Genomic DNA, 25,553 nt, shown 5'->3' on the forward strand with positions numbered 1-25,553 from the left:
TTTTCAAGGATACACTAGTGTGTAATAAGAAATAAATCTTTAATGTGAAAAATTCAGCATAGGTTTGGTGCAGACAAATCTTTCAGAAAATGTTTACTGCTTAAATTAGTGTTTATTTGCAAGTAAGAACAAAATAGCAGAAATAATCTAGAAACTATAGCTGCCAGTTAGAAAAAAACAAAGGCCAAATCATACAGTCTGCACCCTTTCTCTGGGTGCAGAATGACTGACAGTGGTGGTAGAAGACCAATGAGGATCTGAAGAATCATTCCTAAGAGTGATATTAAATCACTAGCCCTCCAGTAAAACTTTCTATTACCTATTAATATCTGCCTGGGACATGTTTGGTTGATGTTAATATATTTGTTTCTGGTAACAATAGATAAAACAATAGCTAAAACAAATGTAGTTATACCTTTATGATATAAAATTATAAGCTGTGTTTTATAAAAATATGAAATTAAATGATTATAGTTTGAAATTTTCCATATTATTTGTTGTTTTGAACTTAAAAAATATATATTTTAGTACAATTTTTCTTAATTTAAGACATATTTCTGAGTACCTTTAGTGTCTAAACACAAACATTCACAGTACTAATGTTTGCTCTTTAATGTATGGATTACATTTACAAGTAATTTGCTTTGAGTGTTTTTTAATGTTTTTAGTAAAACAGAAATTTTTAAAAAATAATTACTTCTAGAGTAAATTGTTTAGCTTTAAGATAACACTCAGAAATAGTCATTTAGCATAAAGGTAATTACTACTTCTGAACCCTACTCTAAAGCTCTATTTAAAATAATATTTCTCAGCCTCTAAATAAATTGTAAAGATCTGTATTCTTTATTGCCTTTCTTCTGTTGTTAATTAAACTGTTTTTGGCTAAGCTTTCTAATAAGGCATAAAATTGAAGATAGAAGCTTGCAGAAACCAAACTCACATATTCCATCTGCCAAGGCAAACCCGCAACAGCTACTCTATGAATGAGACCAATGGCTTGCTTTCCTTGGAGAATGGGCTCATTATACAATGCGAACATTAATATGAATGTGATGATAAATTACATTATAGGGAGAAGAAGGGATATTCAGATGTCATTTGGCCCATGTTTCCCTTTTATTTCACAGATAGAATTTGTAAATATTTTCAAAGAGAGAAATTCATCTTTTCCTCCTAATGCCCATTCAAATGTTTAATTGCCCATTTTCTTGGTACAGCTTCAACTTATTTTCTTTTGTTACCTGTTATGGAAATAGAGAATAGTTGAGTACTTCCCTTGGGAAATTAGTCATATACTTGAAAATACTGTTACCTCTTAGCCTAAGGTTAAATAACTTTTACTCCTAGGCTTGGTAATCTATTTTGTAAATTCCTTTTTGTTTCTCTATTCCAGGGCTTTTCGATACATCTCGTAAATGTGGAAACCAAAATCAGATACAGTTCTCTCTTAAGGGGCAAAAATGTGAGAATAGTAATCCTTTCTCATATCTTAATAATTATTTTCTAATTTCATTTTAACTGTTAATTCAACAGCATCTTTTGATAAATTCATATTCATTTTGTGGTTCATCATGACCCAAAGGTTGTTACTGCTACGTTTAACCCTGGCCCAATCCTTTGCCCACTCTGTAAACATGTTGCTGTAAAATGTTACTGTGGGTTAAGATGGCAGAATGAAAACATGCATCTGCTTTAACTCTCTCCTGAATCCCTGCAAAGCAATAGTAAGATATTTTTAAAGGCATAGAACCACAGAAATAGTGGGACTACGAAAGGAGACAACAAAATTTCAGAAGCTGAGAATCAGATGGCCGAGTGACAGATGACTTAGCAGATTCCAGAAAACCAAACATTTACACTAGAAGCTGAGGAACAACCCTGTTTTAAGCCACAAAATTCTTAAAAGGCTCAGCAACTGACAATGTAAGTTACATCGGGAAGTGGGGGGTAAAAAAGGAAAACTAAAATAAAGAGAATTGGTTGAAAGCCTGTTTAAGAAATAGACTTAGCAATTCCTGTCTCTGCTCCATACAGCTGTTTAAGAAATAGACTTAGCAATTCCTGTCTCTGCTCTATACAGCTGCCCCTCCCCAAGTCTAGCAAAAGACTGAAGGTTTATTATTATGCTAAGTGAAATAAATCAGACAGAGAAAGACAAATACCATATGATTTCACTTATATGTGGAATCTAAGAACAAAACAAACAAACAAACAAACAGAAACAGACTCATAGATACAGAGAACTGCCAGATGGGAGGGGAGTTTGAGAGAGAGATGAGAAAGGTAAAGAGATTAAGTATAAATTGGTAGTTACAAAATAGTCATGGGAATATAAAGTACAGCATTTTGTAATCTTATTCCTTCAAAATTCAACAATGTATTTATAGTTTAGCAAAGAAAATATACTTTGCAAAAGAAGCATGAACGATGAGCGCCAATGTGGATTTATTTTCTAAAGACAAGTAACTCCCACTTTAGTAAGTTCACAAGTGAGGGGAACGACCTTGATTTTAACAAATCACTTGACAAAATCATGTGATATCCTTGTGAATATATAAAGGAATAGTAGAGTGGATTTTAGGACAACTATATAAATTCAGAGCTCACTAAAACAAAAGATTAACAGAAAATTTACAAATGGGCAAGAGGACTGCAATGGCATTTAGAAAGGTTTAACCCATGACTCTTTTTTATTCAAAATTTCAATCAACAATTAGAATGATGACATGCTTATAAAATTTAGAGATGACACAAAGTTATGAGGGTCAGCCAAACTGCCTTAGGGGACAATATCCCAAAAGATATCTTTAGGTTGGAACAATGTATGAACATAGATCACCTGAAATTTAAGAAGAAACAAAATTACACACTTAGATTTTAAATATGAAAACAGCGTATAATGAGAAACACCTAATTTTAAAGAGTTTGCGTAAGGAACATCCAGGGTTGTTAGTTAATTAAAAACTCAAAATGAATCAACAGTGTGATATGGATGCTTTTTTTTTTTTTTTTTAAGAACCACTATCTTAGGTGGCATTGAGTTGTCTATATCAGGGGTAAAAAAATTTCTCTGCAAAAGGTCAGACAGTAAATATTTAAGGCTTTACAAGATCTACAGCCCCTGTCAATACTAGATTCTGCTGCCCCAGCATGAAAGCAGCCAGAGAAAATATATAAAGGAATGAATGTGACTCTGCTCCAATAAAACTTTCTTCATGAACACGAATTTGAATTTCAGATCGTTTTCACATGTCATGAAATATTCTTTCAGTTTAAAAAAAAAAACATGTAAAAGTATACCCCTCCCACCGCCCCCAAAAGTAAAACCCATTCTTAGCTTGTGGGCCATACAAAAACAGGTAGCAGGAGGACTGGCTGGTGGGCAATAGTTTGCTAAACTCTGCCCTAGTCAAAATACTCTTGGGTGAATGAGGGTTATGTAAAATTTAAGTATTTCTCAATGGCAATGATGGGGGAAGGACTTACTCCACAGAAGAGAAAAAACTAAGGAGGAGGCCCATGGATATTGACAAATACTTGAAAGGCTGTCATGTAGATCGAGGAAGATACTTTACCTGTGCTGTTTTGAAGACAAGATATGTTGAGAGGAAGTTACAGGGAGGCAACTTTAACTTAGCATAAGGGAGAATTTTCTAACAAATAGAGCTGCCCACCATAAAACAGTTTGCCTCTTATGGTCATTGCTGCATGACCATCTTTTGAAAATGTTGCTGAAGGGACAGTCCACGGTAAATAAGAATTACCGAAAGATTCAGAAATGTTTATCAAGAAAATCTAACCTTCAAAAATCCTTAGAACTTCTTGATTAATATACTTCTTTATTTCTTCAAATGAAACCACATCAGCCTAAAGGAGAAAAAAAAGGTCTGCTAAAATAGAGCGTAGCACAAATGAATAAAGAATAGAAAGGTTGGGTTGGTGTGCATACTTGAAGCTTCTGTAGAGATACATTTATCAAGCAAAATGCTTTTGGCAACTGACTATATTAGGCAATAAATATCTTTTGTTTTGATTAAATGCTAGGAAAAAGTTGAAGTGCATAATTGCTTTAAAAGCTGTGGCTGGAATCCTAACCAGTGATGTGAACATATTTCCTATTGAATGAAGACACATAGCTTCATACAATTAGGAAAGACATTTCCTACTACTTAGTTCTCTGAAGTTACAGAATTTGAACAATGTTATCATGATGTTATTATCCCAGGCACAATTTAACTTCAAACCAATCCCTAGACACAGGTAAAGTCCATATCTGACTTGCATTATGTATCTTCAAAGGAAGGCAAACTGAAAGAGAACTAATCCAGTGGAAGAGAACTAATCCACTGGAAGAGCAATAATCCAGTATGCTGAATTATTCCTTAAAATGTTTTATTCATGGGATAAAGCTTACTAAATTTTACCCATTTCATGGTAAAATTTATTCTGTAATTTATACTTTGCAAGCATATTTGTATTAAGCAATTTTTTAAGAGAAAACGTAACTAGGTAAATGATGTCAGTTGAGATTTTAACCTCTTGACAAATAAATTTACATAGATTTGACAAAGAATCTAACATTTATAATAGTAATGTTTTACTATATATCTCAATATTTTAAAAGGGAGTTATTATTTTTCATGATGGTTAGGGTTCCAAAATATTTTATTTTCTTTGTATTTGGTAGTTTTTATCTGGGTGTACATGTGGCATTAAAGATAATGTGATGGGCTCAGAAAGTGATGATTCCTGCAGGACATAATAGTTCCAAGAATGCCCTATTTCAACATTTCGTTTTCACTATGTTTAGCACAAGTGAACCTGAAATTAATGCATCCAATACCAATTATTGACACAACACTGTGACTTCATTCTATAGGCTTTATTCAAGTAGAGCTTGGGGAGAGGGGGTAAAAATAAAAAAAAGTATGAAAATTGTGAGAATGCTCAGTTTGGCCCTATATCTGGTATTGATTGATTATCTCAGAACAGCATGTCCTTCACACCGTGACCTCATCCTGAGACTCTCTTTCTAACACGAATATTTTCAGATTAAGTTCCTCTATGGACTGGCCATCCACCAAGCCTCTTGAGGATATTAATAAAGACATGAGCTTCTTTAACCGAACACTCTTTCTCGGTCCAACTGGTTTCCACTTCAAAGCACTATTTGGGACAAATTCAACAAAATGGAATTTTAATATGAAACAGACACATGTATTTTCTGTGTAGTGTAAGGAGACATAATAGATAGCATTTAAGAGTGTGGCTTTAGAATCAGTCGAACCTCGGTCTAACCCACTAAATAACTGGGACCTTGAATAAGTCAACTCAGTTTTTGCATTTGTAGAAGTGGAATGGAAGGACATCTATCCTCACAGGTTAATTGTGAGGATCTAGTGAGGTAATGTATATAGTAAGTGCTTAATGGAGGATGTGGTACATAACTCAAACTAAATGACAGTCATTGGCACCTTTGCAGAGACCAGTTTCGTTCATTTTAGTTGAAAAAGGGATATAAGGTCAATACCAGCCAGGAGCTTCTAGAGCTCTTGGCACCACTTACCGGAGTGCCAGGGATGCCTGGATTGCCCGGAGGGCCTCGGTGCCCAGGGGACCCAACAGAGCCCTTGTTTCCTGGTGGTCCCACAGGACCTGTGGCCCCTTTCATGCCTGGAAGGCCTGGTTTTCCCTGTTCACCTTGTGGGCCTCTGTCTCCTGGAATTCCCTGATCACCCTGTTAAGGAAAAAATTAATCATAAAGAATGATCTCTTCTAAAACTGCAATAGCTGTGGTTAAGAGCAAAGGTTCTGGCTTCATACTCACACTAATTGGGACCTTGGATAAGTGAAGTAAACTCTCTGTGCCCTAGCTGCCTCTCTCATTAAGTGAGGATATTAATAGTATCCACTAAATAGGGTGATGCTGAGAAATAAATGAGTTAACTCAAGTAAAGCGCTTAGAACAATGCCTGTCACGTTGAAAACACTCGACGAAAAGTTAGTGACAATGTCAGTTGTACTCAGTTTCCAGTCTAGAATAACGACTTTTGAAAGTCAGTAGTAGCTGTCATTTCTGGCCTGGATCTCCTTTGTGACAATAAAAGATTACCAAGATTTCATCGTTGAGGTTTTTCACTCAGGAAAACTTCAAGACACTCAAAATAACTCCTAAATCATGTGCTTTTCTCTTTTCTTTTCTTTTCTGCTTGCTCATGTATGCTTGGTCTTCATTAGATTCTGTGGGTTGGTTTACGTACTTGTGTTTTACATGTGTTCTCGTGTGTGTGTGTGTGTGTGTGAGAGAGAGAGAGAGAGAGAGAGACAGAGAAACAGAGAGATATTGAGATCATGGTAGATATTCCTCTTATAGATATTCAGTTTCACAACTCAACAAGGTAATGTCACACCAAATATGATGGAATGATGTGTGTCACTGTATTATTCTTTTATTTGTAAGTACTCTGCAAAAGGTCAAACTCTATTTCTCTTGATTAAGAAAATAATGAAAACAAATGAACAATTACAGCAATCTATTTGATCATGGAATGAAGAGTGTAGAAAGAAGCCATGTAGAAAGAAGAAAAAACAGATGGACCTAATTTCAATATTACTGTTTTACTTATAAAAATATCTGCATACAAGTATGTCAGCCCAGCTCACAGTTGGAGAAATATTTGAGATGCTCAACATAAAAAAAGAAATAAAAGAAATATTAGCATACTTGATCAATACCCTGATCATGTGCAAAATAAAAATAATCTTTAATACTTTAAAATTATTTTATATTTTATGCACAAGGATGTTCACTTATGGATGTTAATATTATGAAAACCAAAAAGAACCTAAATAATAGAAAAAAGAGGACTAGGTAAGTGAAATATCCAAACAGTGGAATAATATATAGTCATTAAAAGGTAGCTGTAATCTCTATTTTCTGACATGGAAAGATCATCGTTATGTATTTTTATGGAAAAAAATCATTTACAAAAAATGTGTGAGCCCATTTTCGGAAAAATATATATTCATTTGTATTGATATGTTAAGTATATGTGTATGTTATGTGTAGGAGTTAGAGAGATTGAAATACTTCCAAAATATCAATAGTGGCTGTCCTTGAGTACTGGTATAAGGTAAACTTTTCCCTTTCTTTTTCATTTATATTATCTCTATTTTCACATTTTCTTCAGTTATCATGAATTATTTGTGGAATAATAAGTAAAAATTAGTAAACTATACACCAGTACATGAATATGCATCTGCATGAGCACACACACACACACAGACACACACACACACACACACACACACACACTAGCAGCTCTGACTAGAATTCCACTAAATAACTAAATTGCTTGAGCGAACTGTTACGAAGCAATGACTTCAGTTCTATTAGAAAATGTTTATTAAAGATTTATTAAAGAATATAATGGGAAGTTGAGATAATGATATTAACAACCCAAATAATTCAAATAAAACATACAACATAATTGGCATAATTAGTAACTTTATATGTCCAGTTCCCTTTTCCATTTCTCTATGCCCTCATACCGTCCTCCTTATAACTTAGTATTCTGCTAGGTCAGAGGTCCTCAATCAGGAAAACTTTTCTCCCCAAGAGGAATTTGATGATATCTAGAGACCTTTTTGGTTGTCACAATTGGAATGAGGGTGGAGCATCTAGTGGATAGAGGCCAAAGATGCTGCTAAATGCTCTACCATGCACAGGACAGGCACTCACAACAAAGAATTATATGCCCCCAACTATCAACAGTGCTGAAGTTGAGAAATCCTACTCTAGGTAAAAGAACATGGATGATGGTTCTAGTAGGGGTATGTATGTGAGACAGAAGGATGATAAAAGCTTTCTAAACTGAAATAGCAAACCAGACTTAGCTGTGTATGAAAACCCAATCATGTAGGTTGTCCTAATTGTCCTATTTTATGCCTAGCAGAGACCTAGGATCACATACATATTGGGAGGTTACCAGGGGTCTACATACATAATTGTGTAACTCAGATGATGGAAAAGTTATAGCAGACAGACTTAAATAACGATCAAAATAGCAATACACATACCCGTTCTCCTTTGGGGCCTCTGTCTCCAGGCTTACCCATGATGCCCTGAAAAACAGATGTTAACACTAAAAATCATTGCTTGCTGAGGTTTATCATCAATCTGCTTGAATAGGTATCCTGGCAGGTATTCTGGATGCAGTTTTGCATTAGAACATTTATTTTAAATGGTATTTTCCATACCTGAGCACCTGGTAATCCATCTTTTCCATTTATTCCCTGTAAAGACAAAAAATGATTAATATTTCTAATTCTGCACTAATAGGCATGGTTAAACACAGAAAAAGGGCAAAGTTCCAAGAACTTAATCATGCTTCTACTGAGATTTTGGTGAAGCAGTGTGGGGAAATGGAAAACAAAAGCGATAGACTCAGATGAGCTCCCAGTTTACATTCTGACTCCGTCACTTAAAAGTTCCATTTACTTCAGGCAATTTACTTAACCTAATAGCATCAGCTTCTTTGCTTATAAAGTGAGGATAAAATAATGGCCTTAAGACTGAGAATTGACTGAAGTAACAGAAAAAGCCCCGCTTACTGTAAACAGGCAACAGGATTACTTCCCTTACTCTGTTAGGTACATCTTGAGTAATCGGAAGGTGCTCACGGTGCTGTTGTATGGCATGTATTGTTATCTTCTAACAATTTTCCAGCACAGAGAGTCATTCTCAGTAAAGGTCTCAGTTGCTGCTGGGGAAATTTTGTAACATAGCCAGAGCATGATCTTAATATGAAATAAACTGTCCCCCAGGGAACGACTGTTATTTTTCAGTTGGAAATATGAAAGAAAAGTAAGAAATCGTTAATCATATTTTTTTGAGAGTATTAAATAGTGGCTTTTTATTAGTAAACTGGAAGTTTCCTGAACTTGACGAGAAAGTTTTGGAGGTGGTAATAAAGTCCAGTCCTACTCAGAGATTTATAAGACTAGGGGAGCTGCTAGCTGGGAGGTGTGAGGAGGAAAAGCACTTGGGGGTCAAATCAAATACCTAGGGTCCCACGACAGATGTATTTTTGAGATTTGATTTGAAGAAGGAGATCAAGGTGAAGGAAATGATTTCGTAGCCAGCAGGCAATTGCATGGACATGCTCCTCTGAAAAGCCTAGGAGACTTTTATTGTGCTAGAATGAATTCTATGAGGATGGAATTGCAGACAACCGCATGTTTTCACTGTTGTAAATTACACTAAAATCTGTCACAGTTGAGAGCTGAACCATAGTCCCCCAATCTCTCTGAAACATCCTGGGAATGATATAGACTACTTTAACTAAGAACATGTTACCTGAAGTGCACAGTTCAAAAAATTTATGACATCCAGGAACACAAGCAATAAAGATAAAGCTGATTAAGGAGAAAATTTGAAAAAAACAATTGTGTCACTTGAATAAAAGAGGATAAATCTAGCGTAAAAATAGAATTCTTTCTTTGGTAACAATATAAGAAAGGAAATAATCCTTATGGTCTTTTCTTTTTTGAGGTCTTTTATAATTCACCAAAGACTATAAATATGTGCTCTCTTTTGTATATGAACATGTTGCTAACTTGCTTTTCACAGGGGAGTTCTGATTGCTGAGATTTTTACAATAACCTATGTGTACTTGCCTCTCTCACTTATCTCACTTATCTGGAAGAATCCATTCCCAGGAACAAGAAACTTTCTATCCACTACACGCTGGCATCTGAGCAGCAGACTGTGGATAGAGCTCATTCATTCTAGTCTAAACCCAGGGCCGCAAGTGGGAAGCAGCCCCCTGCATTCTCAGGCCACCTTTCTGTATTTCCTGACTTGACTCTCCTTCCTTCTCTCCAAAAGTGCCATTTCACATGTTTTCCTGTCTTTTCAAATGTCCAGCATTATCACCCCACCTGTCCTGCTAAAGTGATGACCTCGATTCTTCTTTCCGTGAGAAAATAAACAGAAGAGAACCATCTCATGTGTTCTCCAGCAGAACCACTAGCTACATGCATTTGTACTTGGACTTCTGCCTCTTACCCTCCCTCCCTTAAGAGGAATGAACTGCCCTGTTCCTCGTTGAGGCAATTTCCACTTCTGAGTAGAATACAAATCTTCTCCCGCTACTCAAAGTTATCTCCACTCCCTCATATCATCAAAATTTCCCCTCTCAACTGGATCCTTCTTATCAAGACATTAAGCTGCTGTAATCTCTCCCACCAATGACCTTCATATTTTTAAAGAATTGGAGAATTGTCAGTTCTCGTGTTTATCTCATCTCTATGTTTATCACTCCATCATACCTTTCTCTTAAAACACTTGACATTCAGGAAACCTCATCTGCCTGGTTTTCTTTATATATCGTTGGCTGCACCTTTTCAGTCTTTTCGTCAGATCTTCTTCCTAACAGCTGAAGGGTATGTATGTGAGACAGAAGGATGATAAAAGCTTTCTAAACTGAAATAGCAAACCAGACTTAGCTGTGTATGAAAACCCAATCATGTAGGTTGTCCTAATTGTCCTATTTTATGCCTAGCAGAGACCTAGGATCACATACATATTGGGAGGTTACCAGGGGTCTACATACATAATTGTGTAACTCAGATGATGGAAAAGTTATAGCAGACAGACTTAAATAACGATCAAAATAGCAATACACATACCCGTTCTCCTTTGGGGCCTCTGTCTCCAGGCTTACCCATGATGCCCTGAAAAACAGATGTTAACACTAAAAATCATTGCTTGCTGAGGTTTATCATCAATCTGCTTGAATAGGTATCCTGGCAGGTATTCTGGATGCAGTTTTGCATTAGAACATTTATTTTAAATGGTATTTTCCATACCTGAGCACCTGGTAATCCATCTTTTCCATTTATTCCCTGTAAAGACAAAAAATGATTAATATTTCTAATTCTGCACTAATAGGCATGGTTAAACACAGAAAAAGGGCAAAGTTCCAAGAACTTAATCATGCTTCTACTGAGATTTTGGTGAAGCAGTGTGGGGAAATGGAAAACAAAAGCGATAGACTCAGATGAGCTCCCAGTTTACATTCTGACTCCGTCACTTAAAAGTTCCATTTACTTCAGGCAATTTACTTAACCTAATAGCATCAGCTTCTTTGCTTATAAAGTGAGGATAAAATAATGGCCTTAAGACTGAGAATTGACTGAAGTAACAGAAAAAGCCCCGCTTACTGTAAACAGGCAACAGGATTACTTCCCTTACTCTGTTAGGTACATCTTGAGTAATCGGAAGGTGCTCACGGTGCTGTTGTATGGCATGTATTGTTATCTTCTAACAATTTTCCAGCACAGAGAGTCATTCTCAGTAAAGGTCTCAGTTGCTGCTGGGGAAATTTTGTAACATAGCCAGAGCATGATCTTAATATGAAATAAACTGTCCCCCAGGGAACGACTGTTATTTTTCAGTTGGAAATATGAAAGAAAAGTAAGAAATCGTTAATCATATTTTTTTGAGAGTATTAAATAGTGGCTTTTTATTAGTAAACTGGAAGTTTCCTGAACTTGACGAGAAAGTTTTGGAGGTGGTAATAAAGTCCAGTCCTACTCAGAGATTTATAAGACTAGGGGAGCTGCTAGCTGGGAGGTGTGAGGAGGAAAAGCACTTGGGGGTCAAATCAAATACCTAGGGTCCCACGACAGATGTATTTTTGAGATTTGATTTGAAGAAGGAGATCAAGGTGAAGGAAATGATTTCGTAGCCAGCAGGCAATTGCATGGACATGCTCCTCTGAAAAGCCTAGGAGACTTTTATTGTGCTAGAATGAATTCTATGAGGATGGAATTGCAGACAACCGCATGTTTTCACTGTTGTAAATTACACTAAAATCTGTCACAGTTGAGAGCTGAACCATAGTCCCCCAATCTCTCTGAAACATCCTGGGAATGATATAGACTACTTTAACTAAGAACATGTTACCTGAAGTGCACAGTTCAAAAAATTTATGACATCCAGGAACACAAGCAATAAAGATAAAGCTGATTAAGGAGAAAATTTGAAAAAAACAATTGTGTCACTTGAATAAAAGAGGATAAATCTAGCGTAAAAATAGAATTCTTTCTTTGGTAACAATATAAGAAAGGAAATAATCCTTATGGTCTTTTCTTTTTTGAGGTCTTTTATAATTCACCAAAGACTATAAATATGTGCTCTCTTTTGTATATGAACATGTTGCTAACTTGCTTTTCACAGGGGAGTTCTGATTGCTGAGATTTTTACAATAACCTATGTGTACTTGCCTCTCTCACTTATCTCACTTATCTGGAAGAATCCATTCCCAGGAACAAGAAACTTTCTATCCACTACACGCTTGCATCTGAGCAGCAGACTGTGGATAGAGCTCATTCATTCTAGTCTAAACCCAGGGCCGCAAGTGGGAAGCAGCCCCCTGCATTCTCAGGCCACCTTTCTGTATTTCCTGACTTGACTCTCCTTCCTTCTCTCCAAAAGTGCCATTTCACATGTTTTCCTGTCTTTTCAAATGTCCAGCATTATCACCCCACCTGTCCTGCTAAAGTGATGACCTCGATTCTTCTTTCCGTGAGAAAATAAACAGAAGAGAACCATCTCATGTGTTCTCCACCAGAACCACTAGCTACATGCATTTGTACTTGGACTTCTGCCTCTTACCCTCCCTCCCTTAAGAGGAATGAACTGCCCTGTTCCTCGCTGAGGCAATTTCCACTTCTGAGTAGAATACAAATCTTCTCCCGCTACTCAAAGTTATCTCCACTCCCTCATATCATCAAAATTTCCCCTCTCAACTGGATCCTTCTTATCAAGACATTAAGCTGCTGTAATCTCTCCCACCAATGACCTTCATATTTTTAAAGAATTGGAGAATTGTCAGTTCTCGTGTTTATCTCATCTCTATGTTTATCACTCCATCATACCTTTCTCTTAAAACACTTGACATTCAGGAAACCTCATCTGCCTGGTTTTCTTTATATATCGTTGGCTGCACCTTTTCAGTCTTTTCGTCAGATCTTCTTCCTAACAGCTGAAGTGCTCTCTCCCTTTCCCTATCCACGTGACTTCATTTCTTCCAGGCTTGGGTTTAAAAACCCAAATCTGTCTCTGCAGTCCTCCATTAATTTGCTCCATTAATTCCAGATGCTTATTTGACTTAATTCTACTGCCTGCCTGACATTTCCACTTGGATACCTACTAGTGCTTTAAGATGAACGTGTCCAAAACAGACAACTCTTGGTTTTCCTTCCCCAAACCATCTCCAGTCCTTCCCATGACACCAAAGACCATATACCTACATGGGTGCTCAGATCCCAAACCACAGCTTGATTTGTCTCATCCTCACAGTCCACATCTAGTCCTTCTGCAAGTATAATTGGCAGTTCCTTCAACGTACACCCTAAATTCTCCTACTCCTCATGGCCTCCCTGTTCCCACCATTGTTATTTCTCATGGGGATTACAGCAGTTTGTCCTCACTGTTTTGTCTGCTTTTGCTTATAGCCTGCTCTCCACACAATAGTCAGAGTCTCTCTTAAAACACACTCCAGCCATTTCCTCCCCACTCTAATGAGCTCCCATTATGCTTCAAATGAAACCCAAACTCCATTCATGGCCTAGAATTTCCTTGTAGCCTGGCCACTGCCTATCTCTCCTTCAATGTCTTTACTATTCTTCTTTAGCTTAAAGTTCATTCTGAACTTTATGCCTTTTGCTGTTCTTTTAGCAAACTCTCCTGGCCACACTCTCTTGGCCATCTCCTTTTCTTCAAACAATGTGTCTCCCCCCCAAACTCCCTATGGCTTGATCTCTCACTTCATGCAGGTTTTGTTCAAATGGCATGCCTTTTTTAACCACCCTATTTCAATGCCACTCCAGTACTTTACCCTGCTTAGATCTTCTTCTACCTGAAATTGTGTGTGTATTTCTTTGTTTGTTGTCTGTGTCTCTATATTAGAATGTCAACCCCATGAGTTGCTAGCATTCAGAACAGTGTCTAGAATGCAGTAGGTGCTCAAGAAGTACTGTGGGATGAACATATTGCTTTTTGCCTAATCTCCTGGGAACCCAATGGCAACCATTACAAGATGGCTTATAGGGGTTGGCAACAGGGAGTTGGTAAGAGGAGGCGAAGGGGAGGCAGGGAATGAAACTAACATTTATTGAGCACTTCCCATGGGCAGCCACTGAAAATGCTTACCATATGTCATGTTACTTAAGTGACTCATAAAACTTTTTAAGTCATAATTCAAATCCAGATCTTCCTAATCCTAGATTATAGATGCTTCTCATTTTTTCATGTTGTCTTTTCTGGGGAGATGGGAGCCAGAGAATGCACTGACTGTGAAGGTTCTCTAGAGATATTAAACCAGCCTCATGAATGCTGTCCTTCTTGTTCGCCCCCTACTTCTCCTAACAGCAGCCCCTTCTCAGACACGCCACAGCAAATAAACGAGCAAAGATAGCAGTGACCTTCTATACAGAATAAACCTGAGATTGGGGTATGTCTTATTCATCTTTATAACCCCTTCCTCAGGGGTCAGCACATCCTTAGCAAACAGCATGGACTAGATGTGTTGAATTGAATTAGTAGGAATGACCGTTACAATGTCACAGCAATACTATATATCAGTAGCCAAGAGCTCTTAAGGATGTAAGGGAATGATATATTTGGCAGCAATGATTTATAAAAGTATAAGGACAAGGTGCATAAATAAAGAAGGTAATCTGAGAAAATAACTTCTACTTTAGTCTTTGGCTTAACACGCAGGTATTATATCTGTGAGTCTTCAGTTTCTTTATATTTTAGGATGTGACAGGCCATTTTATTTTTTATCTCCACCAAGAACATTAAAGAAATAGTCTAATTTCCTGGCATCTAAAAAAAATATTCTTACCTTTCTCTTCATTGTGTAAGACATAAAGATACCTTATAAAGAGCTAGGACACTCAATGAGAACCACACCCCAAAAAACCCATTTGCAGAACCTGCTCTTACTTTCTTGGAAACTACTTATTCTTTCAAATCTCAGATTTTCTGAGGACATAGGTTAAGAGGCAAAGCTTAGAACAATTCTTAAACTGGAAAATTTTAAACAGTAAAAAGTACTTACTGGCTTTCCTGAAGGTCCCTCTGGCCCAGGGAAACCTATATCTCCAATAGGTCCTCTCTCACCCTATAGACATGTCCACAGACAAATAAGTATTAATTGCCAGGAAAGCTTTAAGACATAATGCAGTATAACACAGGTACAACTGTTAAGTAGGTAATTAGCAACTCACCGGTTCCCCTGGAACTCCTGGAGGCCCTGGAGCTCCAGGTTTCCCCTGGGAAATCAAATCAAAGAGAAATGTTAGGAGGCAAATTACTGAATGATGTCACATGCTCCCGCTTGCCAACTGTGAGTTTAATGTGCTGTCAGCACTGTGGATCTCTACACCAAAATGGCATTCCTAATGGAATAGAGTCTATGGGGACACACACTCAGCTCTGCAGGCTCTAAGGCACAGGCTGGAGTACAGCTCTCTGAATGTGCATATGTGTGTATGGTGGAGGGGAGGATAATATTTTTGAAAATGTTAAATGAATGTATCCTTATTTCTGGAAATCCCTCTGGCGCCTATTTGACTGGCAGTTCTTTACTTTAGAAGGTGGGAGGGCACAGAGAGTCAAAGAAATCTTTTCTAGACTTTGAGTTTCACAAGAGGGTTTTTAAGTTTATAGTAAGATAGCCTGAAACAGGGCATGTTTGATTTGAAATCTGTGTTTCACTGAAAGAGAGAGACAGGTTGATTTGTTCCAATACTCATCAACAGATGTGTTCTGGAGAACTGACAATAGAAAAATCCTGGGGTAGAGAGACCACAGAGAGAAACAAGTGAGGAAGATGGTCTAGTAGAGACTGGAAGAGAAAAAGTGCTAAAGTGTCCAGATTAGGCTTAAAGATGTTGCCTTTGAGAGAGAACTGCCTCCTGTCCCTTGGACCTAAGGTGGTTGGGAAAGGCAATATGAAGATGAAGGTGTAGGGCTGAGACCGTAGAAACCACAGTAGGTTGCAAGAAAGCTGAAAAGGGAGGGATTTTTCCCCACTTGCTGTTTAGAATTCTGGAAGGAGACCCCCTCACATGTACAGATATGACTGAGCAGTGAAACTGGGCAGACGCCGGCCTGAGAGAGCACCCTGGGCTTCCCACAGCCTGTGTGGGCAAGCACAAGCTCCCAAAGTTCCTGCATGCCCGTGTCGGAGGATGTGAAGAGCTGAGAAGGCCAATGTCCAAAAGGGTCTTGACGTGGGACCTAGGGGTGCAGAGTATTTGGGCCTCGAGATCTGAGACAAAAAGACTGGGGACTTGATAGTCAGCAGCAGTCCCAGAAGTCAGCTAATGCCAGCAGAGAATTCAGAGAGCGGAAGGGTGGGGGCGGAGAGCCAGGGGCCCCGCCCACTGCCAGAACTTACAGACACTACCTCCTGGGGACCCATATGCCAGCCTGGGAGGAAGAGAGAGAAAGCAGCCCTGGAGAAATCCCTGGATAGGCCCGAATATACTATAAGGGATCATCTGGTCTGTTCTAGGAAGAGCAGGATTGATTATCCTTCGTACTCAGCAGAGTGACCGTGACGTATCTGACTAGGTAGGTCTCATCCCTGCTTCATTCAGAACAACCACCTTTAAAAATGTTTTATTGTGGTAAACTATACATAACATAAAATCTACCATTTTAAACATTTTAAGTGCACAAATCAGTGGTTACTATTATATAATTCAGTGGTTACTATTTTAAGTGTACAATTCAGCGGTTTTGAATAAACTTAATGGTGGTTAACTATTAAGTATAGTCACACGCTTGTGTAAGTATTCCCACTGTTTCCAGAATCTTTTAACTATTTTATTTTCCGAGCCATAGTAAGGTCCAGTTATAAAAAGCTGTGTTTTTAATCACAGCGTTATATATTTGCAATGTGCAAAATTTTTACCCTTTCTTGATTTTTGTAATTGTCATTTTATTCTCTTAATTATGAGATAAGAAAATTTTGTTTTACTCCTTATGTCAATCATGCTGCAGTTTTCAAAAATGTTTGGAATTCTACATTTGGATCACCTGTTAAGCCTGTCATTCGTCTTTTAAATACTTTCAATGGCTGCAAAGAGTTTTTCTCTGAAGAAAGACTTAATTTAGGGTAATAGCCAAAAGTAATTTGGGCAAATACAGTGGAGCATTAGCTTACAATGTGAAAACAAAAACAGGGTGTGCATGAATATAAGGGGGGCAGGTTGTAAGGAGAAATTCTGGAAACAGGGTTTCAAATATGTTGCTAGGCATTGTAGTGAGGGGGGAAGGTGGGAAGGAATGGGTATGAGCCAACTTCCAGAGAGAATACTTTTTTTTCTCCTTAGCGATTATTTTAAATTTTTCAATTAAAGTTGACATTCGATATTATTTTGTATTAGTTTCAGGTGAAGAAGAATACTTTCTCGTATAAAAAATTCTGAAGTACTTGCTAAAGAAAATATTTTCATGTTATTTTTCAATCATACTAATATTTTAACTTGATTTAGAACAACTAAATATGGGGATGTCCTCCTCTGTAAATGATGGCTTTCTGTGGACTATGGATAGGTTTTAATTTTGTTATTAGATTTAGCAACTAAATAGAGTGAAGTAGCATGACTACTGGTCTTTTAAATATGGGTGGTGGTAGGTGGCTCTGGGTGATGTTGGGTATCAGTAGATGTCAATGGGTAGTGGTGGGGCCTTGCTTATCTTTCTCATGTTCAAGCTCACAGTTTCCACTGACTTTCTTACCCTGTGCCTACCCTGCAGGTGCACCTAGTAAGAGGATTATTGGGCTCTTATTCATAAAGCATGACCACAAAATTTTAATTAGAGCATCATGAATGAAGATCAGAATGATCCCCAGGGCTCAGAGAAATGACTTCAACCTTTCCTGGTGCACTTTCTATTCATTTGAAAAGACCTTGATGAGATTAAAACATTTGACACTAGAGAGCAACAAAAATGATTGAGAGGATTGAAGGGCTAGTTTATGAGGAAACATTAGCAGCAATAAAGCTCTGCTAACGCTGGCCTGAGAGAAAACTCAGGCAGACTGCAGCTTAATACAAAGAACCTGAAGTATGGCCTGAGGATGAGAACTTTACCTTTTGTTGAGCAAGAAACCGTGATATATGACACGAACAGAGAAACCAAACAAGCTCCTCAATGCTGTGCTCATACATTGATGTATCATCACAGGTAACTGAGCTCCTCCCACCCCACTTAAGTGAGTTCGGAAGAAAAAAGAACAAAGACAAAAAAAATTTTTTTTAAAGGCGAAAATAAAGGAGCACGTTTGAAGTGGAAGAAAGACAGGTAGTTTTATTTTTTAAACTGGAGATTTCAGGAACCTAATGTCATAAGAGTTATGGTATGCTCCCCAGCCCTTCTGGATACCTAGCTGTAGGTTTATTGTGGAGACAGAACTCTTTACCTGCAAAAATAATGTATGATCATCTGGACTTACTGATATGCCGGCTAATCCTGGGGGACCTGCTGGGCCTCGATCTCCCTGTTGTGATTAAAAAAAAAAAATTGGTACTCATAATGATATCTATAAAATCTTTACCTATAATATTAGTGCCTGAATAATCATTTGGGTTGGGTAAAGTTTTTCTTTGGACTTGATAAACATTTTCAATATTAGCTGGTATGAAACTAGAGGGTAAATGGAAAAACAACAAAATGAGTAGCCAACTAAATCTGTTAAGCTTTCTTTTTTTATGTAAAACTAAAGCAAATAATCTTAATGAAAACAAGCATTCATGTTATCATTTGTGACCTTTTCTTATTAGGACTCTACATACTCACAGATAACATTAGTCGATATTTTTATTCCACATGTTCAAAAGTAATTCATTACCAATACTTAAAAGAGTAAGCATATTGAATTCTACTTAAAAGCTTTTCCTATACTTGTCTCATTGGATGTGGGGTTAGAATAAAGACGTCTAGAACAGGGGATTTTGTAGTTCTCCTCATTAGGCCAATTAAAGATCTCTTGAATTGCTCTGAACAAGAGAATGACTCAACATTTTTTCCAAAGGCAATGTGGTATTTTAGGTAAAGCGGACAGTGCTAAAAGTACTAATGATTATATATGGGACAATAAAATGGCAATTTTTGTTGAGCAGAACCTACATTAAAAAGCTTCATAACCTCCTTCAGGGACATAAAAGACAATGAAATGGAGAGACGTTTTGTTCTTGGAGGGCAAGATGATGTTGTAAAGGTGTCACTGCTACCCAAACTAATTTATAAATTTAATGCAATTCTTATGAAATTGCAGCTTGATCGAATGATATTAAAGTTCACTTGGGATAATAAATAAATGAGAGAATAAAAGAAATAAATTTAAAAAAAAATAAGGTTAGCAACATCAATATTTAAACATCTAATAAAGCTGTAACAATTAAATAATGGAATATTGGCATAAGATTAAGCAGTATATCAACACAATATAACAGAAACTGTAGAAACAGACCAACATTTATAATAGGATTTTAGTAGGGATGTATTATTTCAACAAATAGTGCTAATAACTAAATAATTTCTTTGAAAAAAGTTTGAATCCTCTCTTTTTATTATACTCCATATAAATTTCATGCAGATTATATAAAAAATAAAATAATATGAAGTATAAAAGAACTAGAAGAAGATATAAGTGATTATCTGATTTTGGTTGAGAATAAGAATAAAAGTCATTTAGAGCATAAAAGCAAAATGAGAAATTATAAAAGAATTTTACATTTGAATACATAAAAGTTGTATTTACATATACAATAAGATTTAACATAAATATGAAAGGCAGAGACCAACTAGGATAAAAACTCCAACATATAAGATAAAGGTAATACCTTTAATATATAAAGCACAGCTGGAGTCAAATAGAAAAAGAACTAATAGACAAGTGGACAAATGATGTAAACAGGTATTTCTTGTCGGTTTCACTCTGCTCTTTTTAAATTATGGGATTTTTACCCTTGAAATAAATATACTGGAACTTTTCATTCAATGAAAACATTTGCATATCTGATAAAGATTAATGTTAAGAGAACTCTCTGACAAGATGGTCCTTTCAACTTTTGAGTCTCTGAGATCTTTGAACTACTCTCCTCTAATGATTTGGTTTCTTATTTCCATAGTTACACTTGTAACCTTGTCAATAAAATAACTGGACCCCCTAGACACACATAATTTATTCCATACTTGGACCACTATCTCCTATCCTTATAACCTACTCTCTTGAGTACGTGAACTCCCAAATCTTTTAACGCCACAAAGACCTCTAATCCATTGATGGTACAAATTTTTCATTATCCTTCACTCCCTGAATGGCCCCTCTCCCTTATTTATCTAGTTTAAATTCCACGGTTACTTGTTACAGTGATTCCTTTGTGTATACTGTTAACTCTTTTGAGCCGTTGTTGCATCCAGTACTCACTTGTCAAAACCGGAACCCCGTTTAAATACAATTCCTGGCTGCACACTCCCTCTCTCCTAGAAGATCTATTCCTTAAATCTCCAAACTCTTCTCCCTACCTCCCTTTCAGATAATAACCTTGCTTCCTTCATAGCAGAAAATTTTAGCAATCAAAATAGAACTTCAATAGACTCCAACAAATTCATCTTCCCACATATCAGCACCTGAACCCCTGTGCTCTGTTTTCCCATCTGTTACCACAGATAAATTACCCAGGCTCCTCTCTGAAGCCAAACTCTCCATTTATTCAGTAGGTCCCCTTCCCTCTTAGCTATGTAGGGACACTGTTCCAGCAATTCTTCTCTTTCCCTTATATCATCCCCGCCATTTTCTATTGGATCATCCCTTTAGCATACGAAACATTCTGGTATTTTTATGGTCTTAAAATCTATTTTATAAAACCTTGCCTTACTTCCTCCAGTAGCCAATGGCCCATTTCTTTGCATTCCTTTCAGCGAAACTCCTTGAACATTGTTTATACTCTATTTGCTATCTCTAATTTTTTTTCTTATTCTCTTTTAAGCCCATTCAAGTCCAGCAGTTGCTCCTACCAATACAGTGAATTTGTAATAATTACTCTGATGATACACAAGCTCTATATTGCTAAATCCAATGGCCAATATTTGATCATCCTACTTGTCCCCATCCCTACCATACTTGACCTATTTGCAGTATTTGAGAAAGGTGATCACTTCTTTCTCCTTGATACATTATTTGCGCTTGGTTTCCAGGGCACCTAGTTCCCCTTCTACCTCCTCAGTTGCTTTATCTTAGTCTCCCTCGCTGGTTCCTCCTTTTCTTTCTGATCTCTTAACGTGCTCCAGGCATAGTCCTTGATCCTCTTCTCTTTTCAAAAAGTCTAACGTCATTCCTTTGGTGATCACATCCAGTCTCCTGACTTCAAAATAGTATCTATATGCTTAGGACAACCAAATTTATATCTCTACTTAGAGTTTATTTTTAAACTCCATACTTTTATATCATACTGCCTAGACAATACCTCCACTTTGCTATCTAACAAATACTTCCAAATTCGGCCTCATGTCTAAAATTAAATTCCCGATCATTCTCATCCTTTCCAAACAGGCTCAGCCTATAGTTTTACTCAATTCTGTTGCTGACCACCCCATCATGCCAGTTGATGAGGTCAAAAATCTTGGAGTCATCCTTGATTCTTCTTTATTCTTCCATACCCATGTCTAATCAATCAGAAAATCCTGTGCTCTCTGCCACCACAACATATCCAGAATCTAGCCATTTCTCACTGCCTCCACCATTTCTACTCTGATCTCTGCTAACATCACTCCCACTTGTATTATAGGAATTGTCTTCTAAGCATCTTCCCTGCTTCTACCCTTGCTCCCTAGCTGTAGGCCCTGTCACTTTCTATTCTGAAACCACCACTGGCTCCGTATTTTACTCAGAGTGAAGAATAAAGTCCTGACAATAGTTAATAAGCCTCTTTATTAATCTACTCAAACTACTTGTGGTGAAGGAGCAGATTTACTTATTTATTTTCTAAGACATCATGAATCAAGATGAGTCTACTGATCACATAGTTTGGATATCATGGCAAAATCAAATTCAGACAAGTTTTTAAAGGCTTACTCTCAATCTCTGCACTTATCTTGCCATCAAACCCATAACAAAGAGTTTGTAGACTGGCATTGGTTCTCTACTGGCCATATTTTAAAAGGCATTGCTTTGCATGACTCCATGCCAGGGCTATTCCTTACCTCCACCCCTACCTCTCTAACCTCATCTCCCACCACACTCCCTTCACTCACTGCCTTGGTCTCCTTGGATGTAGCAGGAAAGTTCATGTCTCAGGGCATATAGACCTACTGTTTCCTTTTTAAAAAAAAATTGTATATATTTAACATGTACCACTTGATGATTTGATATATGTATATACTGTGAAATAATTACCATAATCAAGCTAATTAACATCTTTATCACCTCACATAGCCACCAGTGTGTGTGTGTGTGTGTGTGTGTGTGTGTGTGTGTGTGTGTGGTGAGAACACTTAGCAAGTTTCAAGTATACAGTACAGTATTGTTACCAATCATCACCATGTTATACATCAGATCTCCAGAACATATTCCTCTTGCCTGGAACATTCTCTTTCAAGTCTTTGCTTAGATCCTGTCTTCTCAGATCGCCCTATTTAAAAATCACCACACTCCCCTTCAGCACTCCTGATGCTCTTTAACCTGCTCTACTTTTTCTTTCTTCCCATAGCACTTACCAACAACATTATTTAGTTATTTGTGTTTATTCATTTAGTTTCTGTATCTGCTTCTTAGAATACAAATTCCATGAGGGCAGAGATTTTTGTCTGGTTTGTTCCCTCTTATATTCCCAAACCTACAACAGTTCCTGGTATAATAGGAGGTGCTCAGTAAACATTTCTGAATGTTGAATAAGTGCATGCATTTTTTTAACCCCTGTACTTACCTTTATACCTGGAAATCCTTCTAGTCCTGGCAGCCCCATCGCACCAGGTTCTCCCTGTTAAATGTGAACATAAGAAATGCAATAGCAGTGACCAAAAGGTTTTTAAGCATTGGTTTCAAAAGCAAAGATATTTTTTTGCCTAAAAAAAATACTCCCTCAAACACTGGTAATTTAGTAAGTAAACGGTAAGCTCTATTTTCAAGCATCTGTTCTGGCATTTGGTGTTTAAAAATAGTTTGAGAATAAAGCTATTCCCTAGAGAAGTATGAATCTATTTTCTGATTAATTGTTTTTATTCTGATTAAGAATCTAATCAGAATGAATCTCTCTAGTCAGTGATAACTCCAACTGTGATAAGAATTAAAAGGAAAGGCTGGGCTTTAATAAAGTTAGTCAATTTGTGAGGTACCTGGGGCTGCTAGTTTACCAGAGAATGAGACCAAACTCTATAAGAGAAGATGAAGCTCTTAAAGCAGAGTTTATAATCCTCCAGTATTTTCTGTAGTTGGATATGAACTGTGAACACTTCAGAGGATGACCCCATCCCCAACAATTTAAAAAATTATTGATCAAAGTGAGTCACTGAGAGAAGATGGGTAAGCATTTCCATTTAAAAAAATCTTTTATATATTCGTATGTGGTCTCATGCTGACTGGAGACGAACTGGTCCTCAAGGAACACAGAAAAGTTAGCGTGAGGGAAGCTGCTAACTTTGAACAAATAAACATTAGGACTTTTAAATAAAGAGATAAAGTGAGTAGACTATGACTTGATAATTTTTATGCTTCAGAAATCTTTTTCAATGTCCACTAATAGTAACCTGTCAATCAAAAAAAAAAAGTTCAGATTCTATTCTGCATAAAGCTCTGTAGAAGAGTCTCTAAGTCATTGACAAAGGAAATAAGCTCTTCGTTCTCTTTGTTTACATTCCCAACAATCCTTAGGACAGAGAAAGGTGCTCGGCCAATCAATATTTGTTGAATAGCTAATAATTAAATATTTAGTTGAAAGCCACTTACACATTGGATACCAAAAGAATGAAATGGAGCACCTCAGAAGATAATCAATTCAATTACAGGTAATTTTCATCTATAAGGGTTTACCGAGTGGATTAGAAACAGTGGTGCAGATCTGGTGCCATGGGGTTTGAAGAACAGATTAAATCTACTCCCAACCACCTGAACACGACTTTTCTGTTTTCTCCTCTGTGACCTAAAATCCTACCATTTATAGCTCATTTCTATTGTACAACGTGTTATTTCTCCATACTGGGTAACTGATGGGAAATAAAGGAAGTCGCATGATGGTTCTGACAAAGAGCCCAAAAGAGTGATTTCCATGTTTTATCTAAGATAAACCCGAAGGTTTACACAATATTTAACTTCATAATTCTATTTCTGTTTTTGTGCTCCACCCACTTACTTCACATCTCTAAACGCAAGGAACATCCTTCGATTAGTCTTTATTCTTTGTCCTTTGTTGCAGCTAAAATTTGAAGCTTAATCTCTTCAAATTCTGCTCAAATATGTCCACACTTTTGTTGCCACCCATTTTCCAATATAAGTGAATTATAATTTATCTTTTATTACAATGCTTTTAAAAAAGTGTTCTCACCTTAATCTGCAGTTATTAATGTAAAAACTTGAATGTTTCAGAAAAACTAGTGAGAAGTCTAGGTGCCCCCAGATGATTTAGAAGTGATGTTTTGTGTGTGTGTGTGTATGAGAAGGAAAGACCAGGAAGAAATTTCTATCAACAAGGTGAAAGAAAATGAAAATCACAATAAAAGATATAGCTGGTGAAAGCATAAAAAATGTTACAGATAAAGCAAGGGCAAAATGAGTAACAAAACAAAGGAAACTTCTTAACATATTTGGTTTGAAAAATACTAACTGGTCAAACTCACACTTTCACAGGAAAACAAATTGGCTTTTAATATATATTGTACCATAACAAAAAATAGCTCTTTAATTTAGCTCCTTTGAAAATATATTTAGATGTAAAAAGATTACTTTTTATGGCTTACTCTTTTGCTCATTTAAAATTAATTCATCTAGTTTTACCAAACTGTACTGTAATAAAAGGGGCTTAAATTTTTTCACATGGCAATGGAAAGTGGTTTGAAAGTTTACTTATTCAGTTTCACATACATCTGAGTTTCGAGTATATATCTGAAAGTTAAAAGGGTATACAAATGAAATATGAAGGATGGAATAAAAATATGCTTAAAAAGGACATGGCAGGAAAAACCACCAAGGAATAAAGGGAATCTAATTGAATTTGGGAGGACTTTTACAGTGATGCTCCACGGCTGAGAAGGAGGCTTGAGAACAACTATCATCTTCTGGGTGGCTGAGGACATGATCTCTTTTTGTGCTGAGTGTTAACCTCCTGGTACATTACTCCTAATAGGTGGGTTTACAGCAGCACATCACATCTCTTACAGAATAACTGCCTAACATTCAAAGCAGATAAAAAGTCCCTTCCCTTCCCTTCCCTTCCCTTCCCTTCCCTTCCCTTCCCTTCCCTTCCCT

General features: G+C 36.9%; 1 protein-coding gene across 1 annotated transcript in view; it reads right to left on the bottom strand.

Annotated features, from left to right (window-relative positions):
* The window catches only part of COL19A1 (collagen type XIX alpha 1 chain), a 317,873-nt gene that overhangs the window by 11,797 nt on the left and 280,523 nt on the right, over positions 1–25,553 (bottom strand). Inside the window, exons 41-48 of the mRNA XM_011361196.1 lie at positions 23,020–23,073; positions 18,546–18,590; positions 15,304–15,348; positions 15,135–15,197; positions 10,873–10,908; positions 10,693–10,737; positions 5,567–5,737; positions 3,801–3,867 (exon numbers count right to left, since the gene is read on the bottom strand). Of these exons, the coding sequence (XP_011359498.1) occupies positions 3,801–3,867; positions 5,567–5,737; positions 10,693–10,737; positions 10,873–10,908; positions 15,135–15,197; positions 15,304–15,348; positions 18,546–18,590; positions 23,020–23,073 (526 nt within the window). The remainder of the gene's footprint in view (positions 1–3,800; positions 3,868–5,566; positions 5,738–10,692; positions 10,738–10,872; positions 10,909–15,134; positions 15,198–15,303; positions 15,349–18,545; positions 18,591–23,019; positions 23,074–25,553) is intronic.

Source organism: Pteropus vampyrus, unplaced genomic scaffold, assembly GCF_000151845.1.
Source record: "Pteropus vampyrus isolate Shadow unplaced genomic scaffold, Pvam_2.0 Scaffold64, whole genome shotgun sequence".
NCBI classification, from domain to species: Eukaryota; Metazoa; Chordata; class Mammalia; order Chiroptera; family Pteropodidae; genus Pteropus; species Pteropus vampyrus.